Raw genomic sequence first — 13,107 nt, 5'->3', positions numbered from 1 at the left:
GAGATGCATTGTGAGAATTTATTTTTAACCAATTTTCCAGATTAGCAACCTTCAGTGTAGTTATCCTCATACTGCTTGTATTTAGCCTTTGGTAATATTGCTTGATAACACCATTAAAAATAGGAAAACCACAATATCCCCAGATTCTTTCATTAGGATAAGTATGGGAAGATTGCATGTATTAAAAACACTGATGTTTCAGATTTATTAAAAAAGGCAAATTACAGGGAAATGATGATGGCATTTTAAAAACAAAACTTGTATTTCTAGTGGTCTATGGAATATATAACTTGACTACCTAATAGTTTAGATGTTCCTGAAAACATTTTTAGTCAAACTGACATTTATGAAAATCTTATTTTGGCTCATGTCTAGCACTTGGCAAATAGTGTGTTCTCAATTATAAATGCAGTATTCATTTTTTAGATCTATAAGTAATACCTGAATATATTTTTGTATTTCTGTTAAAATTATTTTAAGACTTAAAAGCTCGTATTTTAACCTAAGAAAATATTTTTTTTTTATTCATCTTATAACAATGCTGTTCTTTAAAGTTAATTATTTAGATGCTATTTACATGTTAAATTTTTATTCAAGAGTCTAATAATGACTGTGAAGATAATCAAACACGGAACAGAGGGTTTTCCAAGAGAGGCGGTAAGGACCACATTTTGGAACAGTTTATACCTAAGACACTAAACTCACAAAACTGATTACGAAGAGCAGAAAGAAAAAAAATCTGGTGGTAAAAATCTTTAGATGAGATACTTTGTATATGTTTTATGCTGTGAATACCTGAGTGACTAATTCAGTAGGATTCCCTCCTCTCACTTTTTAATGTCACTAGATTTCCGCCCCCCCCCAAGATCTCCAGAATGTGTCACAAAGTAAAAAAGAGAAACTGTGTAAATCTTGGTCAGTCACATTATAGATTATGTGGCAAAGGGAGTCTTTTAGTGAATAGAAGTTACTGTTTTAATTAAGCCCTATTTGCCAGTATTTTCTTTTTTATGGTCCTGTGCAAGAACTGTTTGCTTTCTCTAAATTCATAAAGATACTCTCTTCTATTGTCCATTCAAAACTTTATCTTTTTAGCTTCCATATTGAGATTATAATTGACTTGAATTTATTTTTGTATATAGTGTAAGTAGGGCTCAGGATATATTTTTGCCCAAATATGGATGTCCAGTTGAACTAGGATCCTCTTTACAAGAGTGCCTATATCTATCCTAAATTTGTGTATAAATGTGAAACTGTAGATTTGACTCCATTCCATTGGTCAGTTTCTCTGATTTTGTACCATTGTAATGTAGTCTAATTACTGTAGTTTCATAATCAGTCCTGATAGCTGGTAGTGTAAATTCCTAGTTTGTTTTTCTTCAAGATTACCTGGGTTATTCTTATTCCTTTGGGTTTATCAGTTTCCAGAAAAAAATCTGATCAGACTCTTATTGGGATTACATTGAATATTTGAGGAGAATGATCATCTTTATAATACCAAATCTTCCAACTTATGAATCATACCATTTATTTAGGTCTTCATGTTTTCCTACTTATGTTTCATAATTTTGGTGATAGTCTTCGTACACCTTTCTACACCTGAGTACTTGGTATTTTGTGATGCATTTTTAAAATTGAGCTAATATTTCCTATAACATAAACATCACCATTTTAAAGTTTATATGTTAGTGGTTTTAAATACATCCACTCTTTTGTATGAATCACCAATTCCCAACATTTCCCTTTCTTCAAAAAAGCCCCGTTTCTGTTAGTGCTTAGTCTTATTTCTTCCCTCTCCCCATCCTCTGACAACTATTAATCTACTTTCTATGGCTATGGATTTGCCTGTTCCAAACATTTTATGTAAATGAAATTATATAACTTGTGATCTTTTGTGTCTGACTTTAACTTAGCATGTTATTTTCACAGTTCATCGTGTTGTTGCATATGACAATACTTAATTCTTCTTATGGTTGGTACTATTCCATTGTATAGATACACCACATTCAACAGCTGATGGACATTGGGTTGTTTCCATTTGTGGGCTAGTATGATTTATATGCTGTTATACACATTCATGTGTATAAACATGTGTGAGCATGTTTTTATTTCTCCAGAGTATGTCATAGATTTGGAATTGCTGAGTCTTGTAGTAATTCATATGTTCAACTTTTTGAAGAACTCAGCATGTTTTCTACACCACCTGCACCATTTTATGTACCCACCTGTAATGTATGAGGTTTTCAGTTTCTCCACATTCTTATCACAAATATATGAATTGTAGATATTTTCTCCCTTTCTGTGGATTGTCTTAATAATGTCCTTTGAAGCACAAAAGTTTGAAAAACTTTGATGTAATCCAGTTTATCTAGTTTTTCTTTTGTTGCTTGTGCTTTTGGTGTCTTACCTAGAAAATCCTTTGCATACTTAGTGTAGATTTTCATCTGTTTGTTTCTAAGGATTTTATAGTTTTTGCTTTCACATTTAAGTCTTTGATCCATTTTGAGTTCATTTTTGTATATGGTATAGGCTGGGACCAACTCAATTCTTTTGCATGTTGATATTCTTTTGTAATTCTTTTGCATATTGGTCCCAGAACCATTTGTTGATATTTGATGTTGGTCTTTCTTAATTTATCCTGCTTGGAGTTTGTTAAATTTCTTGGATGTGTAGATTAATAGTTCCAATTGCGCTTGGGAAATGAACTCTAATTTGTTTATTGTGACAAAATAGCTATAACATAAAAATTTGTCACTGTTTTTAAGTGGTATTAAATAAATCCAAAGGGCTGTGCAACTGTCATCTCTGTCGAAACTTTTAATCATCTAAGCAGAAACCTGTATCCATTAAGCACTAAGTCTCCCCATATCTTTTTCTTCTCAGTCTCTGAGAGACTGAATATGCCTCATCTAAATTTGTCATGTAAATGTAATCATACAATATATGCCCATTGGTGTCTGGTTTAATTTCACATGTTAATGTTCAGTGTTCATCTCTGTTATGGCATGCATCAGAACTTCACTCCAATTTTTTGACTGAATAATATTCTAATAAACACACACATATGTATGTGTACATATATCACATTTTATTTAACCATTCATCTGTTGATACATACTTGGGTTTTTTACTCCTTTTGTCTATTGAGAGTAATGCTGCTATGATCATTCATTTATCAGTTTGAATCCCTGTTCTGTTATCTTTTGGGTCTATGCCTTAAGGTAGAATTGCTAGAGGGTGGGGAATTGGGGTTAGATACAATATGCCGCAAAGTTACTGTTCTTAACTGAGAATCAGTTTGTTTTTTTTTTTTAAGTGAATGTTCCCAGGTTGTTACAGTCTGCTTAATTTTCAGAGCTTGAAAAGATTAATTCTGACAGTTTTGGTCCCTATCTTTTGGAGTAACAGATTGAACTAACTTACTTTACCATTTCACTGATTTCATTGATCCTTATATTTTCAAGGTTTTTATTTTTCTTGCTTGTATATACAAATAATTGACTTTTATATATTGATGTTTCAGTGAACTGGCTATATTTTGGTAAGTACCTTTTTTAAGATAAAAAAGATGATCACATTTCTGTTTTTCAAAGTTTAAGTGACATATGGACACATTTTCTGAAGATTGTTACCAAATAATATAAATAATATAATATAAATAATAATATAAATAATATATATATATAATATATAAATATAATATATATTTATATATTTTATATATTTATATATATTATAATATAAATAATATAATACTAAAAAAAGCTACTCCAGTAATGAAAAAATCTGGTATAAATATGGGAGACAACATCAGACATATGACATAAATACTTATGATAAAATGTTTGTTCACTGGCAAGACAACAGTTCTGAGCATGGTTTGAACCTAGCAACATATTCTTGAAATATATTAAGCAAAAGTAAACATAAGAACTATAAGAGCTTGTCAACTCTCCCTTATGACATGTGGAATAGAATTCATGAAGGGAATGATAACACCTTTAAAAAAGAAGTTAATGTTATTTTATGAAAAGTGACATCTAAAGTAATACATTTTGAAATATTTCAGGAACTCAGAAAAGCACAAAGGATTCTAATACAAACACCTATATGACTATATAACAGGAGTATTTGGTCATATTTCAAATACTAAAAAAAAATTTAAAAATTGTTGGAATACCTGTTCCTTTGTATTACATTTCCCCTTCCCAGAAGTTACTTGTTTTTACATTGGGGTGTGAGCTTCCTATTTTATAAATGTTTAATGTTATATCTACCTTTTGCAACTTTTTCATTCAACATTTTAAAAAATTACATAAAATGAGTAGTGTCTCACTCCTGCCTTTTAAGATGTTTAAGAAAGATCATTATTTTTAAGTTTGTTTATTTTTGTGTAGAAGAACTGGGGTGTAGGCCAGATGTAAAGGAGGAGGGGAGTGAGAGGATTCACCAGAGACAGTGGGGAGCAGAACTGATGGATCTACTGTAATACACTGCTTGAGGGTAGCAGTGGGTGAGACAGGAGAGGTCTGCTGCACCGTGTGGGTTGGCTCTCTGGCTGGGGATCGAACTCATGCTGCAGTGGCTGGTGATATCTTGATAGCACCACCCTAGGCCTGAGGGAGGCCCAAAGATCATTATTTTTAAGACCATGTGGAATACATGAAATTTCTGTCCCTACTTTAATAATATCATGCAGATTTTTTATTTTACATATGTTAGCTTTACCTCTATTAAGCTCCTTATATAACTTGTAGTTTTCATCAGCTGTGACAAAAGAAGAGTGAGTTTATTTAAAAGTTTGATTATCTGCTCATTGAACTATTGATACCAGAGGTATTGAGGTATTATATAGTTGTTGATTATGCAGAAAAGGTAGATTTGAAAATGAACCCATTTGAAGTTACAGAAAAGAATAATTAAAACATTATACATGGATTAAACAGGACAAATAGATGAATAAACAAATCAAAAAAATCTGAGGAAATTCTAAATTTGGAAATGCAAAACTGAAGGTAATTATGGAAGACAGAATTAAGAAGCCCTGTTATTCCAACATATGTGTAAATATATCCAGAGGAGAGAACAGAGAAAATGGGAGGAGGCAAAGAAGGAAAAAGAGACTATTCAAAGAGAATAGACGAGACCTTTCCAGATTTTAAGAGGTACAAGAGTCTTGAGCAAATTAAAAACAAATCCACACTCTTACACCTGATTCAAATTATAATGCAAAGATAAAACTAGAGGAGAGTGGAGAAGGGGGGAAGGAAAAATTGAAGTAGATTGATAGTGGAACTCTTTTTTTTTTTTTTTTAAGAGATCATAATATAGTAGAATAAGGGATACTGAGGGACAATAGCTCTGAACCCAAATGGCTATATTCAGATTATTTATGTTTCAGGAATAATGCCATTCAAAGGTATTTAATACTCTAATACCAACGAAGAAAGAACTCCTAAATCATATACATTAATAAAAAAGAAAACTAAAAATGCAGGAGAACTCCTAAATCATATATACTAGTAAGACGGAAACTGAATGCAGGAAGAAAGAAGTAGGAAGCAATGATAAACCAAAATACATAAAAATTAAGTTTATAAACATATTGGCAAACCTAAAGAAAGGACTGGATAGGCTAGTAATAATGATAATGATCATTAATTCAGGTGTTTGAAAAGGAAGAAAGAACTAAATAAGTAAGTGAAAAGAATTACATTCTTTGCCAACTCAGTAGGAAGGAGGATATATTGAAACTAAGGATTTCATAATGTTAAAATTGAAGAATAATCAAGAAAAGAATAAAATAATCTGGCATAATAATAGTGGAGGAAATCCAATAAAGGACAGACTTTTGGAAGAAGGAGACAAGGTTAAAAGTTATATGTCTACTTCTTAAATATGGTGAAATTGAAGGATATCAGTAAAAACACAGAATGAAATACAGTGTTTGAAGAAATCTAATAGGAAGAAAGGAGAACAAAAAGCATTAAAAAAAACTTAGGAGAAAACACAGCGTATTGTGGTAGAAATAAAAATAGGTCAGCAATTATTATTTCTAAACACATTTCAGTGGCAAATTGAAAAATATAAAAAAAGCTACTCCAGTAATGAAAAAATCTGGTATAAATATGGGAGACAACATCAGACATATGTCAGAAATACTTATGATAAAATGTTTGTTCACTGGCAAGACAACAGTTCTGAGCATGGTTTGAACCTAGCAACATATTCTTGAAATATATTAAGCAAAAGTAAACATAAGGAAAAATTTCAACCCAGTAGGTTGAAATCTTCCTCAGAAATAGTCACTCAAAATTAGTAAGACTGTAGAATATTTGAATACCAGCACTAAACTTGTATAATATTTGTTTGGAAAAATTATACATTGCACATTCATTTCCGGCATATATGGAAAATAATATACAATTTGACCATCTCTTGAGACCAAAAGAAGTGCCAAAATATTCTGTAGAATTAATATTGTAGATTATGTTCTCTTGTTAAAGTGTAATATAAGTAGAATCAGTAATAAAATACCTAGTTTTTATGGTTGGAAACTGAATTTTTCAGTTTTTTAATACATACAGAAATAATGAAATATTTAGAATTTAATGATAGTAAAATCAACACATCAAAACTTAAGGGATACAGTTAAAGCTGGTTAAGAAGTAGCTTTTAGAGGAAAATTTTTATGTGCAGTCATTAGAAAAAAAACTGGTGATTTTACTATAATTACATAATTAAAAAGGAAGAAAGTATAAAAGTTGATAGACATGACAGGAAAATAAACAATGAAGAGTTATTTAATGGTAAAAGTGAAGTACCATTTCACAGATCAACAAAAGCAAAGATGAATAAAAGAAACAAAAGGAGGAATATATTCTGTATGCTTCCATTATATGAATCTCAAAATCAATAAAGGTTGTAGTTGTTACTACAAGGAGCAAGGAATAATTTAGGATTCTGGTTAGATGGGGACAGATGTTTAGGGAAGGAGAGAAGAAAAATAAAGGGCAAAAGATACAAATGGACTGTGATGCATTGGGAACACTTTAGTCTTAAACTGGATGGGGGGCCTGTAGGTTTTCATTTTAGTGTATTTTAAACTTGCATGTTTCTTATATACATACATGAAAATAACATATGTAAAAAAAGAGTAAGATAGGTAAAAAGCTTTTCTGGAAAAGAGAGAAACTGACAAAGTTTCTTAAATAAAGGCATAAATAATTTAGAGTAAAGTAGGTGTAAGTATTGAAAAATAGAATATTACTAGTTTGTGACATGCTCAGTAAGATTTTGGTTATAAACATATAACTGAATCTACTTTGAATTGTTCTGCCCACTTTACAAACAGTATTACACATAAAATCCATATCAACAACTGTCACATCTAGAATTTTTACTTTTACTGATGAAATTTTTTAGGTGTAAATAGTTAAAAGTTTATAAACAAAACAGTATCATTTATTTCCTTATTTCCTGACCAGTTGGCTTTTTGGCCTTGAATTGATCTTTTTTCTGCCCCAGGTGGGATCAAATTTTTCTTGAATTATTTCTGCTGATTTTTTGATGTTCAGTTGAAATATAATGTTTATAACAGAAAATAAAACTTTATATGTGCCTGTTCTCTGTCCTTTAGGTAAGATGTTTCCTCTTTTCTGTAGGGAGAAAGTACAAGCCTAACATTTAATGAATCCTGTAGATTGTGGCAATCCACTTAATGGTGCAGTTGTGGAAACTTTCAGTGCCTTACAAGTTACACTTCTCCCTTTTAGCTACTTTTAGTTTTGATTCCCAAAGAAAGCAGTTCTTTAATTAAAAAAAAAAAGGTCATAACTTATTTATTTGTATTAGTAAATAGGAACATTTATAGTTCAAATATGGAATTTCTTTTTAGTAAGTACCTGTTTATGCCTTAAAATATTTAAAGTAATTGAATTATACAAGCCTTAAGTTAAGATTATTTTGTTGTGTTTTGTGGTGTTCTTGTGTTTGTGTTTTCAATATTATAGGCTATCAAGATGGAAATGATTCTGAAGCTTCAGGATCAACCAGAAGAGGTGGAAGAGGTAGTTTCCGAGGTTGCCGTGGAGGATTTGGTCTAGGAAGTCCAAGTTAGTAGTGGATTGCAAATGGTGTGCTTCATCTTTTAAGAAGGAAATGATTTAAAAAATTACCTATCACATAACATGGTTATGAGAATTAATTGAAAATAGCATAGTAACTGGTACATAATCTCCTACATTATATAATTTTTAGACACATGTAATTGCATATTGTTAGGTTGAAATATGTGAATTTTTTTAGATATTTGTATGACTCAGTTTTTTAATGTTACATACTATTAAGTATTTTAGAGGCTTGATAATGATCACTGTTCATATAAACAGATGACCTTCTATATGGCTTTATCCATGAATGTGGCTTCCTCCCTAAAATTCCTCCAGCTGTCAGTCCTTTGGAGCAAGGGTATTGTATTCAATTCAATGTTGGATTGCATGTGTCTATTAATGGAAGATGATAAATTAGTGTCTTTGGAAGCTAAAAACATAAATTTATAATAATGGTTGAATAGAAATGTAATAGATTAGTGAATTGTCATTTTTGAAGTGTAGGAATTTGAAGAGTAGTTGTTCAAAATTTGATTTGGCAACAGTGGAAGCATGGGATGCTATTCTGGAGAATAAGAATGAGGTGATGCCATGTGAAATTTTGGGGAGCAGAAACTTTATTTTTGGAGGTGACTTAATTTGCTTATATCATGTTTTGGTATAGCACTGGCCCTAACATCTTCAACAGAAAAATTTTAATTTTTGAGAAAGTAATTTGTAATTGAAAGAAATAATTTATGGAGAAATTCTTTGTGCAATATTTAGGAAAAATACTCATGACTTCAGTTAAATTTAACTATCTTACCGCACATCTTTTAGCCTCATGCACACAATTTTTTTCCCTTTATTGAGTACTTTAAAAATGTCTTAAAAGTAATGTTATTTTATTGCCTGCAAATCTAGATAGTGAATATGGACAAGAAGAGAGCACACCACGCACTGGTGGCCTTTTTGGTTCTAGAAGATCAGTCTTCAGTGGTGCAGGTGAGAAATAAAATTTATTACTGAATATGAACCATTCATAAATGTATTTAGCTCTAGGATTAGTAATATTGATATATGTTAAGTATACTACATTGGCTTATGATTTTCTCTGCTTTAAGATCTGTAGGCAAAAATACTAGAATTTTTGCATCCGTTACAAAATTTGTGTTCTGTGATTTGTTTTCTTTTACCAATCAGTTAATTTGAGGTTAAATTATACTTTTAATTGTAGGAAGAATTATGAAGTTTGCATTGGTATCAAAGACTTCTGTGAGGGGATTTGAGGAGAAAATGAAAAAAATAATACAATTGTTTTTTTTTTTTTTTTTTTTTTTTTTTTTTATAGAGGCATGTTATTTATTTTATTTATTTGTTTGTTTGCTTGCTTTGTTTATACATGCACTGGGTACAGTCAGAAGCGCGGGAGGGTGAGAGAATTCACCAGAGCCAGAGCGGGGAGCAGAGCAGGCAGAAGGACCGAAGTACACTGCTGAGGGGAGCAGCGGGCGGCAGGAGAGGTCTGCGCACCATGTGGGACCCTCCTCCGGTGGCCGGGGAGCAGCCAGGGATTGAACCGGCGCCGCTGAGGCTGCGGGCAGCTTCGCAACCCAGCGCTCAACCGCTGCGCCACCGGGGAGGCCCAATAATACAATTGTTGATGGAAATGTTCAAATGTTTATAAATAAACTGGTATATCCAGACAATGGAATATTATTCAACATTAAAAAGAGATGAACTGTCAGGCTATGAAAATAGATGGTGGAATCTTAAATGCAAATTGCTAAGTGAAAGAAACAAATCTAAGAAGAGTACATACTGTGTGATTCCAATTATATGACATTCTGGGTAAGACAAAACTACACAGAGAGGGTTAAACCCTATGATCAGTGGTTGCTGTGAGAGAGTGCTGGATAGATAGGGCATAGAGGATTTTTTTCAGAAAGTGGAAATACTTTGTATGATACTGTAATGATGGATAAATGTCATCATACATTTGTCCAAAGTCACAGAATGTACAATCCAAAGAATGTACAAGAGTGAACCCTAGTGTAAACTATAGATCTTGAGTGGTTATGTTGCGTTAATGTAGCTTCATTAGTTAGGGGGGGATGCTGGTAATGGGCGAAGCTGTACAGATGATTGGGGGGCAGCAGGAATATGGGAAATTTCTACTTTCCCCTTGATTTTGCTTTGAACCTAACATTGCTTTTTTTTAAAAAAATGAACTGTTTAAGTAAAATGTTCAGATGATGAAAAAAATTTAATTAAATTAAAAGATAGATGGTTGAAGTAAGGGACTAGAAATCCTGAGTAAGTAATACTTGAATAGATATAGGTATATGGTTATGGGCTTTAGGGGAAGTTTTTATTGTCTCTAAATAGTAATCTACAGAAAAATGCCTTATAGGTAATGGTGACACCTATCCAAGCAGGAGTGGCAGTGGAAGTGGACGAGGTGAGTTGTTACTTGGTTTGCCTATATTCAGCTGACACACTGTAATACAAGTTTAAGTTATGAAAGGTAAGTATTACAGTTTTAATGCATTCTGAGCAGTACATTTACAGCCTATTGTAAAGAGTTTGTGCTCATCAATCTAGCAATTCTGTTATAAGAATTATGTACTATAAATGTTTTTGCTTAATAGGTAAGTAAGGATGTTCGCTAAACCTTTACTTATTATAAGTAAACACTGAAAAATCACTTAAAATTCTTCAAAAAAAAGCATAAAATGGTATACCATGCAAATATTAAAACTTGAGATATACCTGTATGTATAAATCCTTACTATATTAATATTAGGGTTTTTTTCTTAGTTATTTGGTATAGAGGATAAAGAATATTTACTACGTATGACTTTGTACCCTAAAATATTTTTAGTTATAAGTACTCATACACCACATAAAAATTAAAATGCTTTCCAAACTAGTAAATCAGTAAAGTCATCATTATTGTCTAAGAGTATTCAAAGCAACCACTCCCTTAAACTGCCTCATCGCCTACCCCCTGCCATTATTCTTGGATTCATCACTATAGAAAGAGATTATTAATGATTAGCTAAGCCACAATTTCCACAAATACTCACATCTTGTTTGAAAAAGATTTCAAGATCTGTGGGCACACAAGGCAAGGAAATTAGTTCAAATGGTAAAAATGTTCTATGTGGTTAGTTTTTCAAATCTAATGCAGTCCTTATTCTGTTTTGTGAATAGAACCTGACACGGCATAATATATGACTAGTTGTTTAAAAATCAAAAAGGTAGCATATAGAAAAGAGTTAACAGAGGCCTAGCTACTATTCTTTGAAAATCCTGCTTACATGGTTGGCCCTTGTCTGGCATCTGGGAATTGGATTTCAGGAGGGTTCCTATGGCTCTAACTGGTAAGAGTGACTCGCTGTGCCTAAAACTATACGGTATTGTGGTTGGTTTTAGCTGAATACCTGCTTTTCTTCTGGGAGTACAGAATTTTGGTATGTGCCAGGCAGAAGGGGCTTTACGTTAATGACCCCTAATAAGCACCTTGAATATTGATGAGCTCTGATGAGCTTCCCTGGTAGATAAAATTTGCAGTGAATTGTCATAGCTCGTTGCTGGTAAAATAAATGTGTCTTGTGTGATACCAGTGGGAGAGGAGTCTTGAAAGCTTGTGCCTGGTTTTTCTGTGGACTTTCCCCATGTGCCATTCCTTTAGTTTATCTTGCTTCTGATCTTTTTAACTACATAATACACTATAGCCATAAGTACAATTATGTTCGGAGTCCTATAAAACCTAGTAAATTATAGAACCTGGGGGTGGTATTGGGGACACCCCAATACAGTTCCTTTTAGGACTGTAGTTCCTTTTAGGAAATATATTCCTTGTTGAGGAATACGGGAATTAGGAAAGAGATATAACACCTTTAAAAATAGTAATATAGAACACTGTCATCTGTAGAATTTCAGCATTTTGAATACTAAGGAAACAAAATGTTCAATATTCCATTTATCTTAGTTGTCTCGAGTATTATTTGGACAAAGGGCCACTAAAGATGTCTATCCAGTTTTAGAATTTGTCCTCTTTGAAGACAAGCAATGAGAATAAAAGTATGTGTGCACAGCCTTGAATCTTAACTGATTGTCACTACTGGTTTTCTTTAATAGGTGGTTACAAAGGTTTAAATGAAGAAGTAATAACAAGCTCTGGAAAGAGTAAGTTTTACTTAGATAAGGTATTGGATTTTTATAATGAGTGGTTTTTTACCTCCTGATTTTTGAAAAAACATTCATCTCTTTTTTGGGTTTGATTCCCTTTAAGATTCTTGGAAGTCAGAAGCTGAAGGAGGAGAAAGTGGTGACACTCAAGGTATATTAATTTTGTGAGGTACACATTAGTGTATAGTTCATTTTAATAAAAATACAAAATATTTAAAAACAGTTTATTTGAAGTGAGAACTTTAATAGTAAACAATGGAAAGTTTTACAATATTTAAAATTGATTTTGTCAGTTTTGTATATTTTCTCTTATTTTTCTTCTTGTCCTTGTAATGTAAATTCTTTTTTTATTTAAATTCCAAGGACCAAAAGTGACCTACATACCACCTCCTCCGCCTGAGGATGAGGACTCCATCTTTGCACATTATCAGACAGGCATAAACTTTGATAAATATGATACTATTCTTGTAGAAGTGTCTGGGCATGATGCACCACCAGCAATTCTGGTCAGTGTAACAGTTATTTTTGTGTTGATCGTGTAACAAATTTTGGCTTTAATATATACATAGTACCTTTCTTTTAGGTGATATTAAAGGATACAGAAATTTCACCTCTAATATCTGATAGGTTAGAAATTTAGAACAATCTACAGTAGAGTTAATTGCTACGTTGAAAGCAGGATGAGAACATTATTTAAATTTACTAAAAAGGATACTTTTCCTAAAGATTCAAGATTTCTACTTACTAAATGTGTGCGAAAGTGTGTTTTAGGGGAGTGATTTTCTAAGGAGCTAGGGGAGCCCTTTGTTGATAATGAGCC

At 32.2% G+C, this 13,107-nt stretch overlaps 1 protein-coding gene across 3 annotated transcripts in view; it reads left to right on the top strand.

Annotated features, from left to right (window-relative positions):
* DDX4 (DEAD-box helicase 4) overlaps window positions 1–13,107 on the top strand; it is a 51,987-nt gene that overhangs the window by 27,429 nt on the left and 11,451 nt on the right. Inside the window, exons 6-12 of one of the 3 annotated variants that reach the window (XM_037529733.2) lie at window positions 598–657; window positions 8,013–8,069; window positions 9,015–9,095; window positions 10,504–10,551; window positions 12,237–12,284; window positions 12,391–12,438; window positions 12,651–12,793. In XM_037529733.2, the coding sequence (XP_037385630.1) occupies window positions 598–657; window positions 8,013–8,069; window positions 9,015–9,095; window positions 10,504–10,551; window positions 12,237–12,284; window positions 12,391–12,438; window positions 12,651–12,793 (485 nt within the window). Of the gene's footprint in view, window positions 1–597; window positions 658–8,012; window positions 8,115–9,014; window positions 9,096–10,503; window positions 10,552–12,236; window positions 12,285–12,390; window positions 12,439–12,650; window positions 12,794–13,107 lie in introns of all 3 variants that reach the window. The other 2 variants (XM_037529732.2, XM_037529734.2) reach the window with 2 other exon arrangements.

The sequence above is a fragment of the Talpa occidentalis genome, unplaced genomic scaffold (genome assembly GCF_014898055.3).
Source record: "Talpa occidentalis isolate TD23 unplaced genomic scaffold, MPIMG_talOcc4v2.1 talOcc4.6, whole genome shotgun sequence".
NCBI classification, from domain to species: Eukaryota; Metazoa; Chordata; class Mammalia; order Eulipotyphla; family Talpidae; genus Talpa; species Talpa occidentalis.
This window is presented reverse-complemented; position numbering and strand designations above follow the sequence as displayed.